Below are 26,176 nucleotides of genomic sequence, written 5' to 3'. Positions count from 1 at the left end.
TTGAAGCGATAGTCTTGGTCTAGGGTCTAAAAACATCTTGCCATTTAGCCACTCAACTTTGCATTTTTAAGACTCAGGATATCCTTGGCCGTGACAACGTCTACGAACTTAGGTAAGATACGTTTCATAATGAACTCATGAACGTCAGGGTCATCATCGATAATCCCATCCTCAACGCAGATAACATGAAAGTCCAACTCCGCACCAGCCCTTGCACTGCTCAGAATGCTTCCCATGGTCGTCAACCCAACCAGCACAACATGCCTAATCCCGCGCGCCCGTAGATAAGCCAATAGGTCTGAGGACCCAAAACAGTTTGGCTGTATTTTACCGAGTAGGATCTCATCCTTTCCACCCCAGCCCCCGGGAGGTACTAGCTCGGCCGGAACACCATAGTGAGGACGATGGGGATCAGAAGGCGCATTGGTGAATGCACCGCTTGCTTCGAGCTTGGATACCCAGCTTGCGAGCTTGTTGTAAGGCGACACAAATGCGTTTGAGTTGATGTTGAAGGGAAGTGTATGGTGGATGATCAGAGGTACATCATCGTAGAGCGACTGCGAGTTGTTCGACTCGGTTGAGGCACGCCGAGATTTAATTTCTGAGCGGAAGAAGTTCAGAAGCTTCTGGACTTTGCCAAGATAAGCGGCCTGCTCTTGCTGGGAGAAGCGTCTGAGTATTTGAGATTGGACATCTGAGAGAAGAAGAGCTGTATGGTCCAGAGAGACAGGAACGTAAAATGGGGACGCCATCGTGAAATCAAAATACTGGCAAAGATATAATGATGAGCAAGCACTGGCTGCAGAGGCATTGAGGAAAGGGCCACCTATATGGAAATGTACGGGAAGGGCTGATGTCGAAATCGGCTTCAAGACTCATTCGGCTTGTTACATTTCAATTGTCCGATTTCACTCCGTCATTCACTGAAGATAAATCTCTACGTCTTTTTGCTGATATGCCAACTTCGGGTTAGAATGCAAGGCGGTGATTTCGAAAAGAGCGAGCCACTGGTTCGGCCTTTTACTAGCCTCGAGCAACTACTCAGTGAAACATCCTCTGCTAGTAATAAGATGCATTACCATAATTCCCGAGAAAATAGAGTGCATTTTAATAACAGATTTCACGATTTATAAGAAAATCTATGAAAATGAAAATTTTTGGCACTTTTTGACTAACCTGTTCTCACTTGACTTGTCAACCTCCTGGTATATAGAAAGACTCTGAGCGATAGGTTGACGGAAAAGAACTTTTGAAAGAGAGATCTCTACTGCTAGATTTATAGTCTTGTTGTGATAGGACGTAGTAGCTTTGATCTGGGAGCTAGAGACTGTTTCTTTCTTTAAAATAGAAACACAAACTTTGCATCTAGATCGAGAGAATTCGTAGCTGCAGAAGATGAAAGATATCGATCTTTTGTTACTACTTGCTACTTGGGGATGATAGGAAACTTACTGGGAGCAAGCGCCTGTAGCACTCTGTTCTCTCATGACTTACGAGGTTGCCATCCGGGCCAGGTCATACAAGTTGCTGACATGGGCCTTTCCTCGCGGTCGACCTTACCCAACCACAGATATGACAGCTTACGGAGAAAGTCCGCTCTGGAAGTATAGCATCATTCACACGTATATGTCACCAAATCGTGATGTACAGAGCTGCAGTAGCCTATGCTATAGCTTACTTGAACAACTCTTCACCATCGAGGTCAGTGCGGTTGCAGACCTTTCACCTATGCACGTTTACCGTACATAGGATGCTAAAATCTTGGGCCGAGCGCACCTTATACTCCCATAAGAACACCAATAGCAGTTGGTGTATTAGAGCTGCAAGCTGAATCGACGATCAGCATGGGTTACTAGTGCATGCTATCCTTCTTGGCGTCGATCCGGAGATAAGGTCTGTTAACTAGAAAGGAGGACCTACAAAGCTGGGGAGAAACATACCCACAGTCTTTGAGCAGTAAACACCTTGAAAATGCTGCGAGGTGATGCGCCTCTGTCCTGCTATTGAAATTACCGGTGTTAAAAAAGAAGGCCTTTGGTTTGTCTGCCTGCAATGGTATGCACAATTGTGATTCGTGACAAAGGTCTGTCTGTGTCTTCTGACTCAAAAGAAGCCGAGCAGAAAACCCAACTGACTAAGCATTGAGGTTGCCAGTGCACACCAACCTTCGACTGCCAGCTGATATTCCCAAAGAGGTCGTTGAAGACGAGACTATTTCCCATAAGGTTTAGTAAACCACCTAATTTGGTTTTAGCTCAAGATCTCCTGGACAGGCACGAGAAACGGTGCCATGTGCTAAGATTCATGTCATAAAATGGTTATTCTGCTGTCATTTTTCGTATCTCCATTTACTATTTAACAACAGCATAGCCCAACATCGCACTAACCAATCACTAAAGTTCTAATGGCAAGAATAACATTAGAATTCAATAAATTGAACTAGACTGCCACTAGTGCAAAGGGAATTCGACAATACCCATATTTTGGTTCCATTGAAGACCATGTCTCCGCAAACAGCTTACATCTAATCTGGTAGATCATCGTTGGAGTTGCTCAAAGCCAATGAACAAGCGGTGATCTCTAATAGCCAAGATGTTAGCTGTGAAGATCGGCGGTTAGTAAGACAAACTGGGAATTGTCTCGGCGGGTTGATGTTTGTGTTGTTGGGTTGTTCAACTGAGACATAACAGCAATGCAGAACGTCATCGATACAGATTGACTGCAATGAGAAAATTTGGTGAGCGAAACATCGAAAAGAAGAAAAGAAAGTAAAGGGAGGTGCATAAGCAAGGAATTGGATAAAGGTTGAGTCATTTCTCTCCACTTTCGATCTCAAGCAATCTGCCTTCCCCTTTTCTTGTCATTCTGCTTCCTCGTAGCTCTCAAGATGAAGGTTTCTCTGTCTTCGTAGCTCGCAGCAGCCTGTCTGCTCCCAACAGCTCTTGCCTTCCCTCAGATGAGCGCCGAGCAACTCAAGGCCTATCAGGAGTATGCCAAGAGAAGCCCTACAGCCTGCCCTTACGCCCAGCAAGAGAACAGGGATGCAGGTGAATGTCCCTTCGCGAAAGAGAAGCGAGCTGCAAAATTCGACGCCAAGAAGCAGCGCATCAGCGTTTCTGGCGAGCATGAGTTCCTGCCACCCAACGTCAAGGCTGGTGATCAAAGAGGTAAGTCAGCTTCTGCTCAACATGGGGTCAATACTAATGAGATGTCAAGGACCCTGCCCTGGACTCAATGCCTTGGCTAACCATGGCTACCTTCCAAGAAACGGCGTTGCAGACATGCAGACTATCATCAAGGCTACCAACGAGGTCTACGGCATGAGCCTCGACCTTGGTGGCTTCCTCGCAGTCTATGGTACCGTATTCAACGGCAACCCAGTTTCTCTCAACCCTGGCTACTCCATCGGTGGCCCAAGCCGCTTCAGCCAGAACATTCTCAACGGCGGTGGTATTCTCGGTACCCCATCTGGCCTCAGCGGTAGTCACAACAAGTATGAGTCTGATGTCAGCGCCACTAGAGGAGATCTCTACGTGACTGGCAACAACTTCCACGTTATCCTTGAACGCTTCGTCGAGTACTGGAGTGCCATCCGGGAGAATACTCCCGCCCCACAGCAATACTCAGCTCTGGCGCCCTTCCACTACAAACGCTTCCAAGACTCCGAGGAGACCAACAGTCATTTCTTCTACTCGCCCTTCGCTGGAGTTCTGGTCTCACCTGCTGCGTATTCTTTTCCTCCTCGCATGATGGCCAATCACTCCGATAAATACCCCGAAGGATATCTTTCTCGTGAAGTCTTTACCAGTTTCTTCGGTGTCAAGGGCAGCAAGCCTGGTAACTTTAAAGTCAACCAGGGCTGGGAGCGCATCCCCGAGAGCTGGTACCGACGTCCTGTTGAATATGAGTTCTCTATCCCTGACTTTCTCGTTGATGTTTTGGAGCATGCTACCAAGTACCCTCGTCTGTTGAGCATTGGCGGTAACACTGGCAAGGTAAGCTCCTTCTCAGGCGTCGATATCGGCGATCTCACTGGTGGCGTCTTCAATACTGCAATGCTGTTGAAAGGCGACAACCTTGAGTGCTTCGTTATGCAGATCATCATGGCTGCTGCACCTGATGTTCTTGGGAGTCAGTTTACCGATGTCACCAAGGCCCTGAGGCCGTTGGCCGACAAGCTTCGACAGCTTCTTGCTGTAAAGACTTGCCCGAAGCTGCAGAAGGTGAACATGAAGTTGTTTGAGAAGTTCCCTGGCTACACTGAGTCATATGGAAGCTATGCCGGTGTTTCTAAGGGGTCTCTTCGTGGTGTGATTGAGGGTGTTGGTGGCATTCTGGGAGGATTGGTTACCACTGGGAACAAGGCGTAGTCATTTGTAGTTCATATTGATTCATGTAGTGGCTCTATAGCTAAGATCGGAATGGTGATGCTGGGATTACTTCTAAGTCGTACCAAGTCTGTTGCACTAGCTTCCAATACCTCAATAATAATGTCTTTATTGTCAATTCCGTGCTACAGTTCCCGGGACATGTGATTTTGCGTAACATGGAATACATAATGAATACTATCTGTGATATATGCCTTGGTGTAAAGTATCGAAGAACTTCCCAATCCCATTGACTCAATGCAGCTCGGAAGCTTAACTCCCTTCAGCTCACAGTGGAAGTCCACTGTAGATGCATTTCAACTGCCGCTGCGGAGTGAAATGCCCGAGCCGAGGCACCTAACTCATTAGGGTTCAATAGTTCCAAGGACCGAGCGCGTTAACACTAACACCAGCCAACAGGGGCAAGCCGAAGCCACTGTCGATCCCGACTCCTCCACTATCAGCAGATGGCGATCATCTCATAATGGCTGGAGGGCTTCCCACAAAAAGGGTTCCCTAATTATTTACTGCAAACCTACGCCACCATTTGGCAGTCAATTGACCCTCCCTCTCTCATCCATGAGGTGAAAACGTTCGGATCCATTGATAATGTGGTTCTCGGCACTGCTCGTAACTCTGGCTTTGAGCGGGTGTGGGCTTGCAGCACCATACCATGCAACGGGAAGCTCGGGTGCTGGAATCGAGAGGCGACAGGCTTTGAATGGCCTTTTCAATGGCGTTGATAATGCTCTGGCTGTGACAGTCAGTGGATTGTTGGATGAACTCGGCGATGCCCTGAACAAAGGAGACAGGGAAAAGACGCTTGATAAGCTACAGAAGCTGAAGTCCACCAGAAAGCCAAAGAGCGTTGGCGACGCATCATCTATCATCGAGAAGGTCGCAAAGTCAAAACCTAATAATACCGTCGAGTACAGCGCACGATTGATAGCGAATGGCATCGTCTCTGGATCAACAGATGATCTGCTCAGCTACGCCAAAGGTCTTGGGTCCGAAGAAAACGGTAACAACAACCAGTATGCCAATAAACTCTTCCAACGTCAACCCACCTAACCGTCTATAGAAACCCTGACCCGCCAAAGAGCGTCTATCCGAAGGCGGCAAGCTGCGATGCGCCTTACACTGTCGCAGAAGAAAAGCTCAGGTCTGCTGTCTTCATCCCAGACACCTTCACCTACGGTAAAAAGCTACCTGTGATTCTGTTCCCTGGTACCGGATCTACCGGATACACCGCATTTCGGGGCAGCTTCATCCCATTGCTTACCAGCGTGGACTGGGCTGATCCTGTATGGGTCAATGTGCCTGAACTTCTTCTGGGTGATGCGCAAGTCAATGCTGAGTACGCCGCGTATGCGCTGAATTACATTGCTTCCATCTCAAGGCGAAGCGTTGCCATCATCGGTTGGTCGCAGGGAAACATCGACACCCAATGGGCATTCAAGTACTGGCCATCAACTCGTAAAGTTACGACCGATCACGTCGCCATTAGCGCGGATTACAAGGGCACCATCCTAGCCAACTTCGTCGACCTTTCAGGCATTACCAACACGCCATCTGTTGTCCAACAAGAAGCTGGTAGCGATTTTATTAATGCTCTACGCTCTGATGGCGGTGATTCAGGATATGTACCAACAACAAGTCTATACTCCAGCTTCCTAGATGAGATCGTCCAACCGCAAGAAGGCACCGGAGCTTCAGCTTACTTGCTCGACGAACGAAACGTCGGCGTCACAAATGCTGAAGTACAAAAGGTTTGCGCTGGGAAGCCAGGCGGTTCCTTTTATACGCATGAGAGCATGCTTATAAACCCTCTCAGCTTTGCCCTTGCCAAAGATGCGCTCACTCATGACGGACCCGGAAAGATCTCCAGGCTAGACCTGGGAACAGTCTGCGCCTCATCTTTAGCACCAGGACTTGGATTGGAGGATCTTTTGATCACTGAGAATGCGATTGTGATTGCGGGAATTTCTCTTGTAACGTATTTGCCGAAGGTGAAGCAAGAACCAGCGATTAAGGATTACGCTCTGAAGGCGGCGGGGACATGTTAGTTACTATGGGACCCCGCTGTCAGCAATTGATTCATTATCGAAAGTTGTTATCGTCCCTGGCGATAGACACCGTACACCGTGTACTCCCTGCATCTTCGAGTGCCAAGCCTCGTGTGGACCGATTGCGATCCAAAACAGATTGCAATTGAGCGGCCGCAAGTTTAATAAAATGAAGCTCCGAGGCTTGTTGTCAAAAATGAACTCGTTAGTAATTTGTCAAAAAAACAATTGCGCTTGCCTCCACACCGGATTGAACGATGGACCTTTGCATTACAAGTGCAACGCTCTACCACTGAGCTATAGAGGCGGCCGACTTTGGTTATGATTACAACTGCAAACTTAATACTATATCGATGAAAGCTAATCTCGCAGTATTCGCATAAACAATCAGCTTGTCCAGATCATGTCTTTGATCATTTCACGTGGAGAGCGCTTTGCAAGAACTTACAAATTTATACTCTCCAGTTCTCTAAGCCGATTGACTACCCATTGCGCTTACTCCACCAGAAAGGTCAATGACTGAGTGATACCTAGTGAAATCTTCCAATACAGCCGCCCGGATCAATGTTCAGATTCTAAGCGGTAATGGAGATGTTCAAGAGGGATTTCTTCGCCTATCCACTCCACATCATACCCATGTTCCCGGATATCCTCCAACAGCCAGTCGGTAGGCAGAGAAGTGCTTCCTGTGTTCATGTTGGGTGGAGCCCAAGATACACCATTCTTCAGAAATCATCGGGACACCTCCAACAAATCTTCGGATAACAGACCTGGCTGTATTGGCGATACCGTGGCTTTCTCCGCTTTCGCTGCCATACATGCATGCTCTTATGAAATCCTCATCGATTACATTTCTTCCTGGCAATTCGAATTCATAGTCATGACATCTCATTTCGGCTTCTGACATGACACCAGTCTGCGTGAATATATGAATCCCGGGTAGGAAGCAGTGTCTTCGCTTTGGCTCCTTATGTGGGTCCCACCTCAACATGTCCATACACCGAAGATTGAACGCGATAAGTGGCGAGGGCTCAGTATTTTCCAACTTTCCTAACGGAGTTTGGTGCTTGTTCTGATGCAGCTCGATCAAAGCCCAGTCGCGGAAGCGGACCGGCGAGGTTCTCTTCCTCTTGTCCGAAGACGACATGTCGACAGTTCAAAGCAACAACGGTTTCGGAATTTCGGATTCGCAGGTACAGACCTTTGGTGCCTTCACCTGTTGAAAAATGAGAGGAGGCGATTTTGGTCCCCAGGAACTCGGAGAGCTGGATACTGTCCCTTCTGCAAGCCTCCTCTTCAAGAGTCGGGATGTGAGGGCTGAGTTTCGCTGTTGATCGTTCGCTTGTCTTTTGATTAGCCTAAGGTTCACCTGGGGATTATAGTTCTTACCTCTCTGCTTGATCCTGATCACTCGAGCAACATTGCGTGATTCTAGACTCCTTGATCTCGACTTCGACGTCGCTAATGCCATGCTCTCGCAGAACGTCGTGGCACTTCAGTGCTACAGCTCTTCCATTCAGCCATATTGTCGATTCGGGCTCTACCAATACTAAAAGTATGACAGGTCGAACAAGGTGACGATCATTCCAATCTGTGGAACCGCAGCGGAGTATATCGATAGCATTCCAGTCGACATCCTTGACAGCTTCAAGAATCTTGCGACGCAGTGGGCCTGCAGAGTCATTCCATAGTGGAACAACAGCATGTTTTTCGACAGGATCAAGCAATCTTTCCTAGGCGTCAAAGTCATATCCCAGACCTTTCCATGGAGTCGTGGTAGATCGCGCAACAAGAGTTGGACGGGCTGGAAGACCGGCGTAGTAGCCGTGAAATTCCTTCCTACTCGTGGGAACGGCGGGTGGTTCGGCCATTTTTCGTGAGGTTGTTGATGGAAGTTGTGTGAGGATAAATGATGACAAGAAAGGAAGAAGAAAGAATGGAAGAAAGACTTATTAAGATAATATGTGGAAACTTGTGTAACTCAGATGGATGAATGATGGTGCGTGAAAGCTTGATCACTCTGTTAATGCCACTGCACGTTTGCTCGGCTGACTGTGAATCACTGGTCTCGCATTGTTCGCAAGATGTTCAACAGAGTTGCACTGTCACAATGTGACAAACACCTATGTCTATGGCCCAAGCTCTCGCAAGCAGTTCTAAAGGACCAATAGGAGCGACAGAGTACGCATAACGAAATGAGTTCAACTGAGTGTGACCGCCGTTGAAGCAATAGAAGCCATTGAAGTACCTGCTGTCCATCAGGTTGAACTTTAGGCAGCTAACACGGGTAACACGAGCACGGAAGCAATACTATGAAACGGCAAGCAAAACCGGATTGACTTTATATAGCTGGCAGAGTTTATAGAACATCAAAGCTTCCACGACACGTGATATTGATAGACTAGTATTTGAAACCGAATTGACGCAACTTATTGAGTAGTTACAGAATTGGAGACATATTAGTAACTCGCTGCCTAGTATAGCATTATAGATATAACTTCTGTGTTCAGTCTTGCTGCCACATCTATTAGTATCTATACGTAGTTATAAACAAATAATTATAGCTCGAAACGGACATCCTAGAAGTTAGCACGTCCTGTTGTTCGCAGTGCCACCTTTGTAGAACATGATTCTTGTTTCCGAGCCCGAACAGTCAACAATCATAAGGATCGATAGCTCAGTGGTACGAGCGAGGGATTGCAGATCCCTAGGTCGCGTGTTCGATCCACGCTCGGTCCTAATCCTTGATTTTTGCCAACTTCGAACAGGTACCCTAGTTTTGAGGTCGTCGCCAATTTTTGCCACGAATTTTCGTAGCGGTGGCCATTCTGTAGCTGTTTCTGCGTTGAGGATGATAGCAACTTACCCGATCTGCTAATAAGGTGCAACGTCAATCACGGTGCCTACCCTCTTGGTGTTCTTACTCAACGGTGCCCAATCAATTTAATAAAGTCCAATTACCTCTTTGATGGTGTACTGAGAGGCGACTGTTTCTTTTTATTGCTAACCTCGATTCCCTTCTGCTCTGTGACGAGAGAAAACCACGAACACTGATAGCCTGTTGGTTTCGGGATGCATGATCATAATTAAGAAACCGCTCAACAACAACAGACATTGGGGGGCTGGCGCAACGGTAGCGCGTTAGATTCCAGCGATGTGTCTTCAAGTTCCGCTTGAGGCGATCGTGACTCCTAAAGGTTATCAGTTCAAATCTGGTGTCCCTCATTTTTGTCCATCTGCACTTTTTTTTCGTATCAGGGTAAGGCTCCACCTGATTCTTGGCTCCACTCACATTTTGCGGATGAGGGCTCAGTCAGTTGACAGGATATATAACAATAAGTCCAATCTACTGTGTTCTATGTCGACCAAGCCTTGGGACATATAAAGAGTTTGTTCGCTCATGAATAGAGACGGGGCTGGCTCTTGGACCAATGAGGAGTAGAAATTGCTTCAGTTCGTGTTAAGTGTTTCTAAGTGAACGTGTCTATGTACGTCTAAAGAGAATAGTGAAAATCCAACAAAGAATAAAAGAAATAGCTAAGGAACCTTTCAGGAAACCTCCACATCAATGTCAATCTTATATGCAGAACCCTCACTCTTGTCTTCCGTAATGATATCGTGCGCAATCTTCTCAGCCAATGCATACACAGTACCGACAGGATGGCCAGGGATAAGCAGAGGGAAAGCCGAGGCATCAACAACTCGCAGTCCCTTTACACCGTACACACGAGCCTTGGAGTCAAGAACAGCCATCTCATCGTCCTTCTTGCCCATCTTGCAAGTACAAGCAGCATGCCAAACAGTCATCAGAGTATCTCGAAGGACAGCGAGAATCTGCTCATCTGTTTCGTGGTCCTCTCCAGGGTACACCTCCCGAAGAACAGTGTTCTTTAGAGGAGTGGACTTGGCGACTTCTCGGAGACGACGGAACAGTGCGATGGCAACTTCCTGGTCAGCCTTCTTGGTCAGGAAGTTAGGGTTGATAAGAGGCGCGTCAGAAGTCGAGTTAGTGCGGAGAGTGATGTTTCCGCGGGATAGAGGTGCGACAAGAGCGCCATTAAGACTGGTGTACTTCTTTCCATCGGTGGGTTGCTGTAGAATAGGGAATGACCAGTCCTCGGAGTAGACGTTGAGGGGAATGATCTCCATCTCAGGCCAGTCATCTGGGAAAGTCGCAAGGTCCTTGAGGGTCTCGGCGGAGAACTTGGAGCGATATTTCTCGGGAGCCTTCTCCCAGCCCAAAAGCTCGACCTGGTTGGATGTCAGAGGACCAGCCTGCTGCTGGGCATAAGCATCAAGGGCGCCTTGGAAAACAGTGTCATTGTTGATGGCGGCGCTAAGAGTGTCCTCAAGACCTTGCACTTCGAAAGAAGGTCCAAAGAGGACGTGGTCCCAGAGGTTTTGACCAACGCCAGGAAGATCGGTCACTACAGGAATGTCAAGCTCTTCCAAATGCTTCTTGGGTCCAACGCCAGAGACCATGAGCACCTGGGGTGACTGGAACGCTCCACCACTAACGATGACCTCCTTGCGAGCCTTGAGGGAGTAGTCAATACCAAGAGAGCTGACCTCAACACCTGTAGCTTTCTTGTCATCATCAAAGGTCACCTTCTTGGCAAGACTCTCAGTGTACACCTTGAGAGTCTTGAGATTCTCACTTCGAGCAGTCTTGACAAAGTCATCGGAACCACTTCGGGTAGCGGTCTTGGGTTGGACAGTTGAAGTGGTGTATGAGTAACCAAGAAGACTACCGCTGCTGAAACCATCTATACCCTTAAATCCAAGGGACTTGAGGCCCTTTTCCACGACAACGGACCATGAGGGAACGTAGTTGGCGTAGCTGATTTGGAGAGGACCCTTCTCCTTCGAGAATGCAGAAGCATCGTAGTCGGTTGTCACATTGGGGCCTCGCTTCTCGTTGTCTGGTGGAGTGAATGAGGGGCTCTTCTGGAAGTGAGGCAGAAAGTTGTCCCATCTGTCTTTATTGTCAGCCATAGTCTAACTAACCTTTTTCGTTGGCACTCACGTGTAGCTATCGTCCCCAACATCCTCAGCCCACTTCGCCAAGGTCCCATTGGTCGGTCGGTGATACACTAGAAAGTTGAGCTGAGATGAGCCGCCAAGAACTTTTCCACGAGCATAGTGAATCTCGCGATCATCAGCGCCGGTCTGCGCTGTAGTTGTGAATCTCCAATCGCGAAGAGGGTTAGAGTCGAGAAGACTCGCACCACTACCAGCAGTTACTCCGCCAGGCGATGTCGCAAGAATAGGCTTGGAAATCTCAAGAAAAGGGCCGGCTTCAACAATAGCGACACTGTAACCAGCCTTTGCGAGTCTGTAACCGATGGTGTTTCCCGCTGTGCCTCCTCCTACGACGACGTAGTCATATTCGGCATCTACACCTGGAATGCCACCCAGTTCACCAAGATGTCCAACCTTGAGTCCATCACCGGCATAAGCAGACTTGACAATGTGCTGCAAGGGGTCGAGAAGTGTACTGATGAAAGGAATCTCTGGACGAGCAGTGACACTGGTCGAAAGGCTGAGCGCCAAGAGCGAAGGTGACAAGACGTTGCAGCGCATGGTGACAGACGATCTGGACAAGAGAGCATGTGTGCAGATCTCAGAAACGAGGAGGGATTGGTGTTGCTCTTATATCTACTTAGACTAGGGTTCAATAGTTGCCTGTCAAAAACATCAAGCATTTTCCTAGCAGCCCAATTTCATATCACCGCGGACGTTACACCGTCCCGCAATCATTTTTAGTACTAAAACCCGTGCTGACCCGCGGCGTTGACACTACCTTCCAACTAATTCGAAAGATCTGAACAAAGTCGGAGGGTTTCTGAGTCAGCGGTGATAAGAAGGTGAGATAAATGTCTCAGCTCAGGGTCCTGGGATATGCGGTGATGGGCTGGGGGTATTTGTCATGTCAATCCGCAAAAGGAGGGTCGGGAAGGTGCCACGACAGGTAACGGACTTCAATAGATTCACAATAGGTAAAGATAGTCAGAATTAAAGGGTACTAATGGAGAATGGAACACGTTTTTGTCAAACTAAGCTTGATATCCGGTCCTTTAGAGTTTCAACAAAGTGGGCGAGGAGTCCACCAGAGGCTATGCAAGCAACGTTTTTGAGCAATAACAAGGATTCATGTTCCAGCTCGACCTTGGCACATCGAATTAAATTGTCTAGTCATGAGCCTTATGCACCGGCAGAGCCCGTCTTGTTCAGCTTGCATATATTACTCGGGCTAAGGGTCTGGGGTCGCTCCGTGTCGTTCCACTGATCACCAGTGATTCCAAAGCACAGACTGCAGATCCCTTCTCTGAAGAATCACCATGCATTGTGATGAACGCAGCAGTTCACGTGCGGTAAATCATCTGTGCGTGCGTAACCGTTCATCCGGTTTTTCAAGATATTGATTGATTCACAATTCGGAGACTTACATGTCATATGATGGTATGATAGGATCGGTCAGCATGTTGTAAAACCCCGGCTCATGCGCTGAGGATCCGGAACCGCACTACCAAATGCCGTAACGCCGATCTTCCTTGGCAGAACGATCACTAAGCCTGAAGGGCTCGTCTTGCGAGGAAGGAAATCCAGTTCTTGGGGGTCTTCCGGGTTCTTCCCCGTTGCCGAACCCGTCTGCCGTGTGGATTCCGCGGGAGTCAAATGTCGGGGAACGATTAGTGTTCCGCCTGAACGAGTCATGTGTATAGCGGGGGTTATAGAGCTGCATGGCTTGAATAATATCACTTTCTCATTGCAACTACCATTTTGCATCACGGAATAGGGCGCATTTGACAGGTCGTGAGATGTCATGGGCCCGATTTGATAAATATCGCCAGAAGGGGACCAATGGCTTGGTTCTGGTATAAGCGCCACTCAGCGGATTTAGCTCTTTTGAGACATGAGCTGTGTCCCACGAACTCAGTCAACCTCCAAATGGACATCGTGTTTAAAATCTTTTAGAGATGGCAACATGAGATAAGTGCGGCATATGCATAGTAAGCGGTGATTGATTCAATTCCTTGGCGAACAACAAATCAGTAGCTTTTCCATCGTGATCAAGTCCCAACGCGCAAGGCGCAAGTTCTTACTAAGTATACTATGAACTACACGATTCTTATGCCCTTGTCGATACTGATTATCTTTGTCAGGCCTTTCGATCTTTACAGCATCTTGCCATGTGCCATGAAGTTGGCGACTTTGGAAGTTTAGATCCACTACCAACACCAGGAACTGAATCCACTAAACATAAATGCGTTCCTGAAGTCAATATTCGGATACAGAATAAAATATGCATGAAGCTAATTTCGGGTCCATGTTAAAAGGGGTTCCGGGGTAGCACGTTTTGACTATATTAATAGCTCAATATCGCATGTTTTATAACCCTATATGGTTTCAATATTATAATTCAGCAGAGTATACCCTATAGAAGAAGACCATAGCAGCCTGACAAGTATAACACCTTCCTTTGTCATCACACTTTCTTGGCATACAAGTGTTAAGAAAGTGGCCCTGTCTACACCTAAATCCTTAACAAGTGCACAACAAACATTCCAATCTGCGCTTTGCGCAGTCGCAAACCGCGGCGATGGCCTCGTCTACGACGATCCCGCCCGCTGCCTTGGATCCCTTCGATCTGGGGATCCACACTCCCGTCAACCTGAACCGGGGAGCCCGTGCAGCCCTCTTGCAGAACAGTCCGGCAGCCGTCAACGGCACCATTGGTGTTTCACCCGGTCCCAGGCGGATGGCTCAGACACCATCCTCACCACTCAACCCCGCCACCATCGCCGCAGTTACGGAAGGAGCTGAGCGTGCCAGTCCCGCATCCATTTTTGAACAACGACCGATCTCTATCGTTGAATCAGCCAACGATCTCGCGCGAGAATACGTGGAAGAGTACAACATCAAGCTGGGGGTTTTCCAGGCCTTTTGTGCCAAATTTGAAGAAGCGGCCCAGCAATTCGTCACCGGACCGCAACGACGTTTCGCTCAGCAATTTGCCGATGATTTCCTCGGCTTTTGGAAACGAGAGCTCTCCTGCTCCGGACCTGCGACCCCAAAGCCTACATACAGCAGCGTCGCTGCTGCCGCGCCTCCCACTGACCATGACCGTCTGACCCACAGACAACAACAACAACATGGACGCCGACAAACAGATCCACCTCATCGCCAAGGGCAACAGACGACTATCGCCCCACCCCGACAAGACCTCCGTGTCTTCATCCGTCTAGAAGCCGGAGCTCCGGCCAGGGCCCACAGTAGCTATGCCATCCGGACTCTGATCCGGGAAAAACTCGGCGCCGTCTCGGACAAAATTCGACAGGTGTTCCCGGTCAGATCGGGATGGGCCGTCCTGGCCGCCGACTCTGTCACACGCGACTTTCTGGTAGATAAACAAGCTGAGTGGGCCGCTGAACTGGGAGCTACAGCAGTAGAAACGAACAAGGAATGGTTCACCTATGTGGTCTCAGACGTTCCCGCAAGGCTGACTGACTTTTACGGTAATGAGGTGGATAGTGACAGCGTCGTTAGCGACGAGATAGAAGTCCAGACTGGGATCAAGCCCATTGATGTACGTACCGGAAGACAATTCTCGGATAACCCCTTGACCAAGGCCCTGCTCGTGTCCTTTCTGAAGCCCACAAAGAGATTCTGGTCTCTTTTCGGCAGCAGCGCAGCCAGGCTTGTTGACAAAACCGACCGACCCAGACAGTGTGAGACGTGCTGGGGCTACCACTTTGCCCGCAACTGTCACAGACAGCCAGTTTGCCGACGCTGTGGTGAGACTGGCCATCTTGTAGACGATTGCATCGCACGAGAACAGTGCATCAACTGCTTAGGCCCCCACCAGGCCAACTTCCGTAGGTGCCCAGCTCGGCCAAAGACAGTGCACGGCGTGCTCCGCCGACTCACTAAAGAGCAACGAAAGCATGTCCGGACCGTAGGTGCGGAGACATACCGACAACGACATCGAGAACGGCATCTGGAATCGCATCAGGAAACGCAGCAGGGCATGGCTGAGCGACGAAGCGTGGATGTCACATCACAAGAACAGCCTAACCATCGTGCTCCCAGCCCAGCTGTATCAGGAGCACCCTCGTGCATCATGGTGGCCACGACCCCTCATGCTGGCTATGAAGCAGAGGAAGAACCCGAACAGCCCAGACCAGGCTCACCGCGAAAGCGCCGAATCGTACTCATCACTCGTCCTCATGACCGGGAATAGATATTCTCAAACACGAAAGAACGACAGGAAGCCGCTCAAGATCTTCCAGGCCAACGTCGGCAAGATCCCTCCGGCCCACGACTGCGCCCTGGCGCTGGCCGACTCGGAACGATATGACATTGTGCTCTTGCAAGAGCCGTGGACGGCTCACACAGAGACCCGCTGTCTAACCAAGACTCACCCTGCATACGACACATTCACGCCGGTCGACATGTGGAATAGCAACGATACTCGGCCTAGAGTGATGACATATGTCCGGCGAGACCCCAGACTCCTTGCCGACCAAATTCGGCCCTTCCAGACCCGAGACATTCTCTGGCTCGCGATCAACGGCATGACCATAGTCAACTTCTATCGTCAGAACGACGAGAGGGACGCCCTAGACACGCTATTTCAATGGTCTGTCCCGGAACGTTGCCTCGTAGCTGGCGATTTCAATGCCAGACATCGTAGCTGGCAAACAGGCCAAACTACGAACCGGGGGCAAGAGATAGCAGGATGGGTGTCTGAGAATGACCTCAGCCTTCTCAACACTTTAGATATCCCAACAAACCCGTACGGCAACACAATCGATCTTGCCTTTACTAACCTACCACTTGCTGAAGCTATCGTCGAGGACCATCTCGCCACCAGCTCTGACCACTTCACGCTCAGCCTGACCTTCCCAGACGTCAGATCGACTCCGGTGCAGCCAGGCAAGATTCGAGTGACGACGGAAGACGAGCTTAAACGATTCGTCGAGATCGTAGAGCTTGGCGCTACAGGAATCCCCCTCACAGATTCGACCCCCGAGGAGCTGGACGAGCTTGCGTCTTCACTCGTGAGTCTACTAACATCAGCAGCAAAAGCGTCTGGGAGGCCCGCGCGGAAAGGCGGACGCCCGGCTCCCTGGTGGACGGAGGAGTGCGCCGACGCCGCGGCTGCTTTTCGAGCCATCAGAAGAAGCTACCCACTCGGCTTCAACCAGGACGTTCAGATCGCCAAAAGAGGCTTTCATCGTGTGGTCCGTCGGGCCAAGAGGCGCTATTGGCGTAACCTCATCGATGGCTTCTCCAGCAGTAGCGACGTTTTCAAAGCTGTCCGGTGGCTAAAGTCCCCAGGAGCCTTCCAGCCGCCACCTCTACAGGTCGATAACGTCGTGTACGAAAGCCAGATGGATAAAGCCAACGCACTCCGACAGGCCACGCTTGAACGAAGAACTGCGGAGGACGACATCGCAAACGCATGGACGCCAGTATTCCCACCTAGATCGATCCCATTCTCTCCCGAAATCTCTCTGGAGGAGGCGCAATATGCGACTTGTCACACAGGCAATACATCCCCAGGGTCAGACAACATCACAGTCAAACTTCTTGAAGCAGTATGGCATACCATCGGTACACACGTCCGGCGTCTCTTCGAAAGATGCCTTACCATAGGCCATCATCCAAAACCATTCAAGGAGGCGGAGGTGGTCATGATCGCGAAACCGGGACGGAGAGACCTTACCGAACCACGAGCATGGCGACCCATCTCACTGCTCTCCTGTCTTGGTAAGGGACTAGAACGACTGATCGCGCGCCGCCTAGCCTGGGCAGCCGTTCACTACAGCGTCCTTCATCCGCAGCAAGCTGGGGCGCTCCCCAAGAGGTCGGCAACAGACTTGGTAACTGCTCTGGTCCATGATATTGAAGAAGCGTTTGCACGCAAGAAGGTGGCGACTCTAGTCACAATGGACGTCCAAGGTGCTTTCGACACCGTCATGCGCAACAGGCTCGTCCTGCGTCTTCGTGAGCAAGGCTGGCCTAATCATCTGGCTCGCTGGGCCGGCTCCTTCATGGGCGGCCGGTCGGCGCGTGTCAGGTACCAAGACACAGTCACGCCCTCTTCTCCCCTTCAGTGCGGCCTCCCTCAGGGGTCGCCGGTATCGCCAATCCTCTTTCTGCTCTACACTGAGCCAATCTATCGATTAGGGAACCCTCAGGGTCGCTTCGGCTATGCAGACGACACGGCCATCCTGTCCATAGGCGACACAGTAGACGAGACTTCTGCCATGGCATCTAGTTCCATCGCCGAGATGGTGCGATGGGGCGCGGAGAATGGCGTGTCCTTCGACACGAAGAAGACCGAAGTCATGCATTTCTCCCGCAGCAAACTCAGGACTGCGCCGGCAGTGCGCCACGGCGATGTCGAGAAATACCCTGAACCAGCTCTACGCTGGCTTGGTATCTGGTTGGATAGCAGACTATCTTTTCGACTTCATGTCGAAAAGTGGGCGGCCAAAGCAAAGGCAGTGGCTTATCATTTGCGGGGGCTCACCAACACGGTACACGGCCCTCTACCGAGCGCCGTGCGAGGCGCCGTCAGAGCATGTGTCGAGCCAGTGCTGCTCCACGGCTCAGAGGCGTGGTACCCGGGCAAGACCAGGCCGCGGTGGACCCATCCTACGAAAGATCTACCATCGAGTAACCAGCATCTCGTGCAAATAATGACAAAAGCCATGAAACAGGCTATGAAGGCCATTCTTCCCGTCTGGAAGACGACACCCATCACCGTCCTCCACAGAGAAAGCGGGATACCACCAGTCGATCAATTGCTTGACGCGAGGCGACTTAGGTTCTCCGCACGACTCAAATCGCTGGATGAGGCTCATCCTCTGGCGATCCGAACGCGCCCGCCCCGACAGCCTACTTACCACGACCTCATCAAACGAAGATATCAAATACAGGCAGAGAGCAGCTTCAGGACGCGCCTTCGACGTGCAAACGAACTCTTTGCACCCTGCACGCGGCCGAAACTCGTCTATCGATGCTTCCATCAAGAACAGTTGCCCCCACTGCAGACAGCGTCTAAAGAGAAATCGGCTGACGCCTTTTCCCGCTGGGTCGAGTCTCTCGACCCGCTCACCTTGGTCGTATACTCGGATGGCTCTCTTTCCTCAGAAGGGGCTGCCAGCTATGGCTTCACCATCCATCAGAACAATATCCCCATCTTTGACGGATCAGGTCGCCTCGGACCTGCTGAGGTTTTCGATGCTGAAGCTACCGGGGCTTTAGAGGGCCTGAAGGCTGCTCTAAACCTGCGAGAATTAGCAACACAGAATATATTCATCTGCCTAGATAACCTGGCAGCCGCCACGTGTCTACGAGGCACTCCTTCTGAATCCTCTCAAAACGTCTTTCTCGAGTTCCAAGCTCTGACGACATCGCATGGAGCCATCCAAGTTCGCTGGGTGCCAGGGCACTCCAACATCCCTGGCAACGAACAGGCCGACAAGCTGGCAAAGGCAGCGTCATCGCTCCCCGAGCCCGAAGGCGCTCAACCGACGCTGGCTTACCTACGAAGAATCGCAAGACAGAAGCCGAAAGAAGCGTTCCAGGCGTGGTGGTCCACCTCCGCTCCTGAGCAGTACAAAAGACTCAATCTCAAGGCGACTACAGGCTGTCCGCCGGAGCTGTCGCTCCCGCGTGCAGCCTTGCACCATCTGCTGGCAGCAAGGTCGCTTCATGGGGACTTCGCCGCATATCACGAGAGATTCGACCATAGTGATGCACGCCTGGTCTGCTCATGCAACCGACGCAAAGCACCGGACCACATCTTCTACTGCAGAAAGGTACCGCCGCGTCATCGGATGAGGTTGGCACCCTCACCGAATGCAGCAGTCAACCTGGCAACAGGAAGAGACTTCACCAAGTTCACCGAACTGTCTAAAGCCAGCGTTTTCTTTGGAAAGATCTGTCCTCGTTATTAGACGAGCACGACCCGGGACGCACTCGCATCCTTCCTCCCCTCTTTTACCCTTATACATTTCCTTTTTCTTACCTTTCTCTCTTACCTGTTCTCGGCCAGATGAAGGGCGCTAGCACGCCCTCTATCTGATCGTGACCACTTGAAGGCAGCCCTGAGGCTACCGCGCCCAGAGGCTCACGATCGCCTAACAACGGGCTTACCTTGCGGCTGTCGTTCATCAGCCGCGCCTGATCATCCCGCTGACGGGTAACAGGCTAGATAAGATGCGCCATTTGTGCCGTTGATATGCTGGATAGTGTGAGGTCTATCGACGCGTCTGCAGAATTGGAATTCGAGAGGAAGTCATAGTATTCTGTAATTAGTGTGTAGATAGGTCCCAATTTCTCTAGCTCAGCACGTCCTGTGCTCCATTAGGAGACTTTCGGGGCCTACGGCCCCCCGGACGAAAAATATACATAACATAACATAACATAACATACTGACAAGTATAATAGACGGAACTCTATTCATGCGTTTTGCTATTATTCTCACATTTGTTCGGCGTTGACCTCTCAAAGGATGTTAATTATAAATATCATTCCAGGCATGGGCTTAAATTAATCCCCTGCTGGGGCATCATTTCAATCGCGTGTCAGAATCCAGCAGGCAACGCATACATATTTTAACCGCACCAAACCTGTACCAAAGTACTGCGTCATCGTGTTGAATCCTATACAATTCTTTGAGCCTTCCGATACATAGAAACCTAGCTCAAACGACCAGACAAGAACCACGAGTTTCTGGGGCTGTTCGACTTTTGTCTAACAGAGCGAGGGAGCGATTGCTGGACTGCAGACTACATTATCTCATCGGAATAACAATAACGAATGAGAATGCAATACCGTCGGAAACAGACAAGGATCATGCTCAGGGATTACTCGTCGAGCTTTCGGTCTTCGTTCCTATTCGCCCTCCAAGTCACATCATTGATGCCTCCACTCGTTATCACCAGAGCCATTTCCGAGGGTTGAGTCGCGATATCGGGTATCGGCACAATACTTCGTTCAGCCGTTTTCTCAGTCGCATGGCGGCAACTACGACCTGCCTGTATCGCAATACCATCACAATATAAGCCATTAGCTATATCAGTTGTGAAATGAATTCCACGTTTATAAGAACCGCAGGGAGATTATCTCGGATAATGCCAAGAATGCACGTTCTCGGTGTGCAGAAGTGAAGACCGTTCATGAAGTTCCCCCTCATGCTAACGGATTTATCCCGGGCTTACGACAACGCCGGTCACATTTCCGTGTTGAGATCATCGAGCCCATTGGTCGAGTGAGAACAACGGCAATCCAGGCATAATTGACATGAAATGATACCTAAGTAAACAAAGACCCGTGATAGAAAGCAGCTGCCTAACCTGGGATAATTTTTGATCAACCAACAACAGACCAAATCACTGGTGATAAATCATCGTTACCAAGAAACGCCTGCTTAACATCTCGTTATGGCGTCAAGGAAACCCATCGTTCTCCGCGTAGGAGAGGACATTAAGTACAATCATGATTTTTATAACAATGTCTTTACTAAAAGATTTGACGTGGTTGCAAACGAAGAGCCTGATAGAGAGTCTTTCATCAAAGCACTAAAAGAGAACAAGTGAGTCTTTCAGAGCACCCGTGGTTCACTGTCTGAGTAAATGCTAATACGTTGTCAGATATGGCCAGTTCTCGGCAATATATCGTCCACATTTCCAGACGGGTGGTGAGATGGGTCAATGGGATGAAGAACTCATATCACTTCTGCCACCCTCAGTCCGGATCTTTGCGTCGGCTGGTGCAGGCTTTAATTGGGCTGATGTTGATGCTCTTGGTCGCCGTCGCATCTGGTACGCCAACGGCGCCGGCGCCAGCGATGAAGCCGTCTCCGACACTGCTCTGTTCATGATCCTTTCTGTATTCCGAAACTTCTGGCTTTCTCAGCGTGGTGCACGTACCTGTGATCCAGCGGAGTTCCAAAGGATGCACAAACTGATCGCGACCATCTCTTACAATCCCCGAGGCCACATTCTCGGTATTGTCGGTCTTGGTAACATCAGCAAATTAGTGGCCCGCAAAGCAGGCTTGGCTCTGGGTATGAAGATTCACTATTACGACGTGGTTCGTTCACCACCAGAAGTTGAGGAAGAGCTCCAAGCGACATATCATTCATCTCTCCACGAGCTATTGGGCATCGCCGATTGTGTCACTCTACATACCCCGCTCAACGCTCATACTCAAGATCTCATCAACAAAGAAGCATTCGCTGCGATGAAAGATGGTACAAGGCTTGTCAACACGGCTAGAGGTCAAATTGTCAATGAGGATGCGCTGATCGAAGCGCTGAAGAGTGGCAAGATCTCAGCTGCCGGTTTAGATGTTCATTACCACGAACCTCAAGTCTCGAAGGAACTTGCAGCTATGGATAACGTCACACTAACTTGTCATAATGGAGGAGCAGCTATTACGACTAGAATTAATTTTGAGCTAATGGCTATGGAAAATATTCTGAGGGTAGTGGATGAGAATGGGGAGTTTTGTGGCGAGCCGACTACGGCAGTGAACCGCGAGGCCTTTGAACGGGCTTCTTCATAAGATTGCCTACATAATAAAAGCATTCTGATCATAGGTTTTTTGATCGTTACTATTTCTACATGATTGAGATGCCTGTTCTTCCTTGCCCGTAGCTGTCTGAATACGCAAATCCGAACAAACTGGTCAAGACCATTGAAGTCCCCCTCTCTAGCTCCACGAACACCGCAAGGCATTATAATACAACCCCCTAATAGCTTATAGTGGTCTCCAAACCACTACTATCAAGGCCATTGTGGACACAAGGGAAATGTAGTAGGCATATTCCCGGAAGCATACAGCCTTCCTGCCCGGACATCAATCCGTCTAGCAACCTGGACTTCTGTTCGATAAGTCGGTCATCCGTCCGACTGGAGGATCAAATACTGTAACCGAGCTTGTAACCATGTCGAGAAAGGATCAGCTCATGGGCATGTTTATCCGCTACCCCAGGTCTACCCCAGGTCTACCCCGCAGAGACATTAGCTCCGACCCAAGGCGACGGATTCTGTTGTGAGGATATATAAGTGACTGGGGACGGGTCGTGCAAACGATACTTGTCTCTGGTCATGGCTCTCTAATCACCTTGATCTGTTAGTCCTCAAAGATGTTCAAGGCAGTCACTGAGTTCTTCAGGCCCAAGGCCACCAGGACCTTACACTATGCTCATCTCAAAAACAACACTCATCCAACGTGGTACAAGGACTCCGGCCTGCGTAAGAATGTCTGGCACTGCGTTGGCTTCTACTTTGCTGTATTCTACCTCGGCTTCGACGCCTCGCTCATGAACGGTCTCCAAGCGATCCCCCAATGGGAAGAATACTTCAACTATCCGTCAGGAAACACCCTAGGTCTGATCTCGGCCAGTCTGTTTCTCCCGGCAATCATCACTCCCTTCGCAGCGTCGTGGATCAACGGACTTTGGGGAAGGAAGTGGTGTTTGGCTGTCGGTTCAGTGTTGTTAATCCTCGGCGCATTCCTCAATGCTTTTGCGAAGAATATCGGAACGTTTATTGGTGGTAGAGTCATTATCGGTGCGGCTGGACCTTTCGGAAAGATCACCGGTATTGCACTGCTTCAGGAACTGGCACATCCTCGCCTAAGACCATACGTCGCTACAGCGTATTACAGCAATTATTATGTCGGTCAAATCGTTGCTGCGTGGTTCTGTTATGGCACACTGTCTTGGCCAGATACCCAGTGGAGATGGCGAGCACCCTGCCTGTTCCAAGCTTTTGCTCCAGCTGTTGTCCTTGTTCATCTTCTCTTTGTCCCCGAAAGCCCTCGATGGCTGATCGACCACGACCGAGCCGAAGAAGCCCTCAAAGTTCTTGCCGACGAACATTCCAACGGCGATCTCAATGACGAGTTGGTACGATACGAGTTTGACGAAATCTGCCAAGCTTTGCAGTTGGAGAAGGAGAACAACAACTCCAAGTACAGCGACTTCCTCAAGACGCCCGGTAACAGACGCCGCCTCCTCGTTCTTGTGACCATGGGCACGGGCTCCAACTGGGTTGGCAACGGCATCATCGCGTATTACCTATCACCAGCCCTCAAACTCGTCGGTATCACTTCTTCCAGTGCCATCGCGGGCATCAACGGTGGCATGGCGATTTGGTCCCTCATGTGGGCTTATGCAGGAGCCATGAGTGCTGAGCGCCTCGGCCGCCGTACGCTCTGGATCACAGGCACGGTTGGTATGTGTGTCGCTTACACAATCATCACTGGTCTCAGTGGCTCGTTTGCTGAGAATCCATCACATGGCGTCGGTATCGCTGTGGTTCCGATGATGTATCTCTTCAAGACTTTCTACTGCATTAGTTGGTCGCCACTACCTTTTGCTTACGGGGCGGAGATTCTTCCGTATAATCTGAGACTGAAGGGATTAAGTATTGAACTAAGTGTTCAGAGTGTTGCGCTGGCTTTCAATCAATGGGTTAACCCTGTTGCACTCGAGGCAATTGCGTGGAAATAGTAAGTCCATTGGATATCACTCCATCGAGACATCACTAACCTGAGGTAGCTACATCGTCTACATTGCGGTCATCGCCATGTATCTTGTTCTTATTCTGTTCTTCTTCCCTGAGACAAGGTATGTTTCTATTAACTTTTGTGCTTGACATCCCGCTGACGATCGCAGAAACATGACTATTGAAGAGGTCTCTGTCCTCTTTGACACAGGGAGAAAGGGCGATGCGGCAGCAGCTACTAGCAAGTTTCACAATAGCCAGTCGAAGATGGATGACATGCTTGATGATGGAGATGATGCCGATAAAGAGCCCACTGTTTCGCGAGTAGAGAGAGCTTAACCGGGTTAGCCGGAACCAGTATAAATGACGAGAATAATTATTTTGATAGTACATAGCAAAGACGCCTTGCTTCGACCCAGATAAGCATCACTTCATTAATGGTATATGCTATGATATCGCAACATCTCCAAAAATTCATGGCTATTTAGTCAATTCATTTGCCAAAAGCCCTTCGAGAATAAATCGTCGATCGCCTATAACATGGGTAGGGTAGTTGTAGGTATGCTCCAATAAATGACGATTCATGTTAGCTTCATGCGGCGCAGTTGCAGTTGGTGATCAAATATGGGGAGGTTGGGGATAACAATGGGAATAACTCAACAGCGGCGATGAGAAACAAAGCTCATCACAAAACAGTAATATGATCAATCCGGTCAAGCTCATGACCTACCCCTCAGCTTATATCAGTGTCATAGTATTGCACTTAGCATCAACCACTATTGTCCACGCGATCAATCGTTTCGTCATCAAGCATTCATAGTAACCTTCCCCAACCATAACCCCTGTCACATAAGCTGCAAGGCCCTCAATCCGCCATTCCCGTGTGAATCTCTAAGCGAGCCAAGATAACGACTCTCGTATAATGCTGCAAGCGTCATGGAGTTGGATGCATTGGTGGCACACTCTGCGGTGGTCACCGGCATTCATGTTTTGCCGGAATAGAAAGACACCAATGAGCTTACACCACGATATCTTACTTGCATGAAATGGCTGACTGACCTGCATTACGGTCTTATGAGGTTTGTTAAGATGATGTCAAGGGAGGGAGATGGCGATTGTTGGCGAGGCTATTTATTCGGCTGAGGTTCTCATTCGACGCCACTTTCTGGGTTCCCGAGGCTCTATCGTGAAGTCAAGATCTCAACACCATCTTCGACAGCCCAGCTGACTGCAACCTTGTTCGAAATGCTATCAACCGTTTGGAATGCGCTTACTTTGTTGGCGGTGTTTATGGCAACGTCCATTTCACCAGCCGCTGCCCTTCCCAACATCCGAGTTCTGCCATTAGGCGACTCCATCACAAAAGGAACAGGCTCGACGGGTTTAGTTGGATACCGTCTCCCATTGCGACAGAAGATCCTAAAGCAAGGCGTGAAGGTCAATATGGTCGGGACGTTGAAGAACGGTAATATGGTTGATGGACATCACGAAGGTCACAGTGGAAAAATGCTCGCCGACATCAACGGCTACTGGCAAAAGCCAATCCAAGCCCGTCCTAATGTCATTCTCATACACGCCGGCACCAACAACATGGACCAAGGAAAGGATCTCGACATTGCTGCATCCATTCTTGCAGATATCGTCGACGGAATCTTCAAAGTCGCACCAGACGTGACAATCTGCCTAGCACCAGTTATTTGGGCCAACGATAAGAAGATGCAGGCGAATACAGATAAATTCAACCCTCAAGTTCGATCACTTATCTCAGCGAGGCAAAAGAAAGGAAAGCACATTCTTGAAGTCCCAATTGATATCAAGAAGGAGGATCTTGGTGATACAAAACACCCGAATGATGATGGTTATGAGAAGATGGCGAATGCGTGGTTGAAGGCGATTTTAGAGGCTGATAAGAAGGGTTGGTTGAAGATGCCGGTCAAGATGAGTCCTGAAGATGCGCCAGGAACTGGGCTTGGGGCATGATCTCGATACTTGTGATTATATGTATATTGATGTTGAATGAGAACATAGTGATGACTGCATAATGCAACAAACTGCTTACTTCAAGCCATGACCTTTATCTGTCCGGTATACGAAAATAGACTGTTCTCTCATGGAAGTGAACGATGATTGGTCCTGCGGAGTGGCTTGTCCTTGACTGCGGAGCGGAGGGTAAGCGGGTATCAAATAAATCCGGAGTTTAGCGCAG

At 49.6% G+C, this 26,176-nt stretch overlaps 8 protein-coding genes and 3 non-coding genes across 11 annotated transcripts; 7 read left to right on the top strand and 4 right to left on the bottom strand.

Moving 5' to 3' along the window:
* Positions 1-44: 44 nt before the first annotated feature.
* On the bottom strand, positions 45-752 carry BKA55DRAFT_505422 (Isochorismatase-like protein; the record flags this gene model as incomplete). The annotated part of the gene is made up of 1 exon (XM_046187183.1): positions 45-752. One exon carries the CDS (start codon positions 750-752, stop codon positions 45-47), a length of 708 nt encoding a protein of 235 aa, XP_046051841.1.
* A 2,204-nt stretch (positions 753-2,956) lies between these two features.
* On the top strand, positions 2,957-4,370 carry BKA55DRAFT_687420 (uncharacterized protein; the record flags this gene model as incomplete). The annotated part of the gene is made up of 2 exons (XM_046199061.1): positions 2,957-3,167; positions 3,217-4,370. 2 exons carry the CDS (start codon positions 2,957-2,959, stop codon positions 4,368-4,370), a joined length of 1,365 nt encoding a protein of 454 aa, XP_046051840.1.
* A 443-nt stretch (positions 4,371-4,813) lies between these two features.
* Positions 4,814-6,550, top strand: BKA55DRAFT_638931 (uncharacterized protein). The gene is made up of 2 exons (XM_046197092.1): positions 4,814-5,401; positions 5,449-6,550. The coding sequence occupies exons 1-2, from the start codon at positions 4,977-4,979 to the stop codon at positions 6,431-6,433; spliced, it is 1,410 nt and encodes a 469-aa protein (XP_046051839.1). The 5' UTR covers positions 4,814-4,976; the 3' UTR covers positions 6,434-6,550.
* Positions 6,551-6,668: 118 nt separating this feature from the next.
* Positions 6,669-6,740, bottom strand: BKA55DRAFT_t101. The gene has a single exon. It is a non-coding gene; the product is annotated as a tRNA-Thr (tRNA).
* A 77-nt stretch (positions 6,741-6,817) lies between these two features.
* On the bottom strand, positions 6,818-7,902 carry BKA55DRAFT_562103 (uncharacterized protein). The gene has a single exon (XM_046192224.1). The coding sequence runs from the start codon at positions 7,578-7,580 to the stop codon at positions 7,062-7,064; it is 519 nt and encodes a 172-aa protein (XP_046051838.1). The 5' UTR covers positions 7,581-7,902; the 3' UTR covers positions 6,818-7,061.
* Positions 7,903-9,099: 1,197 nt separating this feature from the next.
* Positions 9,100-9,172, top strand: BKA55DRAFT_t130. The gene has a single exon. It is a non-coding gene; the product is annotated as a tRNA-Cys (tRNA).
* Positions 9,173-9,549: 377 nt separating this feature from the next.
* BKA55DRAFT_t131 lies at positions 9,550-9,658 on the top strand. The gene has a single exon. It is a non-coding gene; the product is annotated as a tRNA-Trp (tRNA).
* A 257-nt stretch (positions 9,659-9,915) lies between these two features.
* On the bottom strand, positions 9,916-12,038 carry BKA55DRAFT_661864 (uncharacterized protein). Its single transcript, XM_046197596.1, has 2 exons — positions 11,460-12,038; positions 9,916-11,408 (listed from the first exon to the last, which is right to left on the bottom strand). Exons 1-2 carry the CDS (start codon positions 12,014-12,016, stop codon positions 9,983-9,985), a joined length of 1,983 nt encoding a protein of 660 aa, XP_046051837.1. The 5' UTR covers positions 12,017-12,038; the 3' UTR covers positions 9,916-9,982.
* An 8,694-nt stretch (positions 12,039-20,732) lies between these two features.
* Positions 20,733-22,029, top strand: BKA55DRAFT_673493 (uncharacterized protein). The gene is made up of 2 exons (XM_046198033.1): positions 20,733-21,047; positions 21,106-22,029. Exons 1-2 carry the CDS (start codon positions 20,896-20,898, stop codon positions 22,019-22,021), a joined length of 1,068 nt encoding a protein of 355 aa, XP_046051836.1. The 5' UTR covers positions 20,733-20,895; the 3' UTR covers positions 22,022-22,029.
* Positions 22,030-22,482: 453 nt separating this feature from the next.
* BKA55DRAFT_735949 (general substrate transporter) lies at positions 22,483-24,393 on the top strand. Its single transcript, XM_046201315.1, has 3 exons — positions 22,483-23,974; positions 24,024-24,092; positions 24,141-24,393. The coding sequence occupies exons 1-3, from the start codon at positions 22,605-22,607 to the stop codon at positions 24,307-24,309; spliced, it is 1,608 nt and encodes a 535-aa protein (XP_046051835.1). The 5' UTR covers positions 22,483-22,604; the 3' UTR covers positions 24,310-24,393.
* A 722-nt stretch (positions 24,394-25,115) lies between these two features.
* On the top strand, positions 25,116-26,054 carry BKA55DRAFT_562091 (SGNH hydrolase-type esterase domain-containing protein). Its single transcript, XM_046192223.1, has one exon. It carries the CDS (start codon positions 25,216-25,218, stop codon positions 25,948-25,950), a length of 735 nt encoding a protein of 244 aa, XP_046051834.1. The 5' UTR covers positions 25,116-25,215; the 3' UTR covers positions 25,951-26,054.
* Positions 26,055-26,176: the final 122 nt, after the last annotated feature.

Source organism: Fusarium redolens (genome assembly GCF_020744475.1).
Source record: "Fusarium redolens strain MPI-CAGE-AT-0023 chromosome Unknown BKA55scaffold_5, whole genome shotgun sequence".
In the NCBI taxonomy this organism is placed as follows: Eukaryota; Fungi; Ascomycota; class Sordariomycetes; order Hypocreales; family Nectriaceae; genus Fusarium; species Fusarium redolens.
Note: the sequence above shows the minus strand (reverse complement) of the source record. Positions and strands in the feature narration are given on the sequence as shown.

Coding starts and splice junctions, on each gene's coding strand:
- BKA55DRAFT_638931 (XM_046197092.1), top strand. CDS start 4,977: ATGTGGTTCTCGGCACTGCTCGTAACTCTGGCTTTGAGCGGGTGTGGG. Junction 5,402..5,448: donor GAAAACGGTAACAACAACCA/GTATGCCAATAA, acceptor AACCGTCTATAG/AAACCCTGACCCGCCAAAGA.
- BKA55DRAFT_673493 (XM_046198033.1), top strand. CDS start 20,896: ATGGCGTCAAGGAAACCCATCGTTCTCCGCGTAGGAGAGGACATTAAG. Junction 21,048..21,105: donor AAAGCACTAAAAGAGAACAA/GTGAGTCTTTCA, acceptor ATACGTTGTCAG/ATATGGCCAGTTCTCGGCAA.
- BKA55DRAFT_735949 (XM_046201315.1), top strand. CDS start 22,605: ATGTTCAAGGCAGTCACTGAGTTCTTCAGGCCCAAGGCCACCAGGACC. Junction 23,975..24,023: donor GAGGCAATTGCGTGGAAATA/GTAAGTCCATTG, acceptor AACCTGAGGTAG/CTACATCGTCTACATTGCGG. Junction 24,093..24,140: donor TTCTTCTTCCCTGAGACAAG/GTATGTTTCTAT, acceptor TGACGATCGCAG/AAACATGACTATTGAAGAGG.
- BKA55DRAFT_562091 (XM_046192223.1), top strand. CDS start 25,216: ATGCTATCAACCGTTTGGAATGCGCTTACTTTGTTGGCGGTGTTTATG.
- BKA55DRAFT_661864 (XM_046197596.1), bottom strand. CDS start 12,016: ATGCGCTGCAACGTCTTGTCACCTTCGCTCTTGGCGCTCAGCCTTTCG. Junction 11,409..11,459: donor GTTGGGGACGATAGCTACAC/GTGAGTGCCAAC, acceptor CAATAAAGACAG/ATGGGACAACTTTCTGCCTC.
- BKA55DRAFT_562103 (XM_046192224.1), bottom strand. CDS start 7,580: ATGTCGTCTTCGGACAAGAGGAAGAGAACCTCGCCGGTCCGCTTCCGC.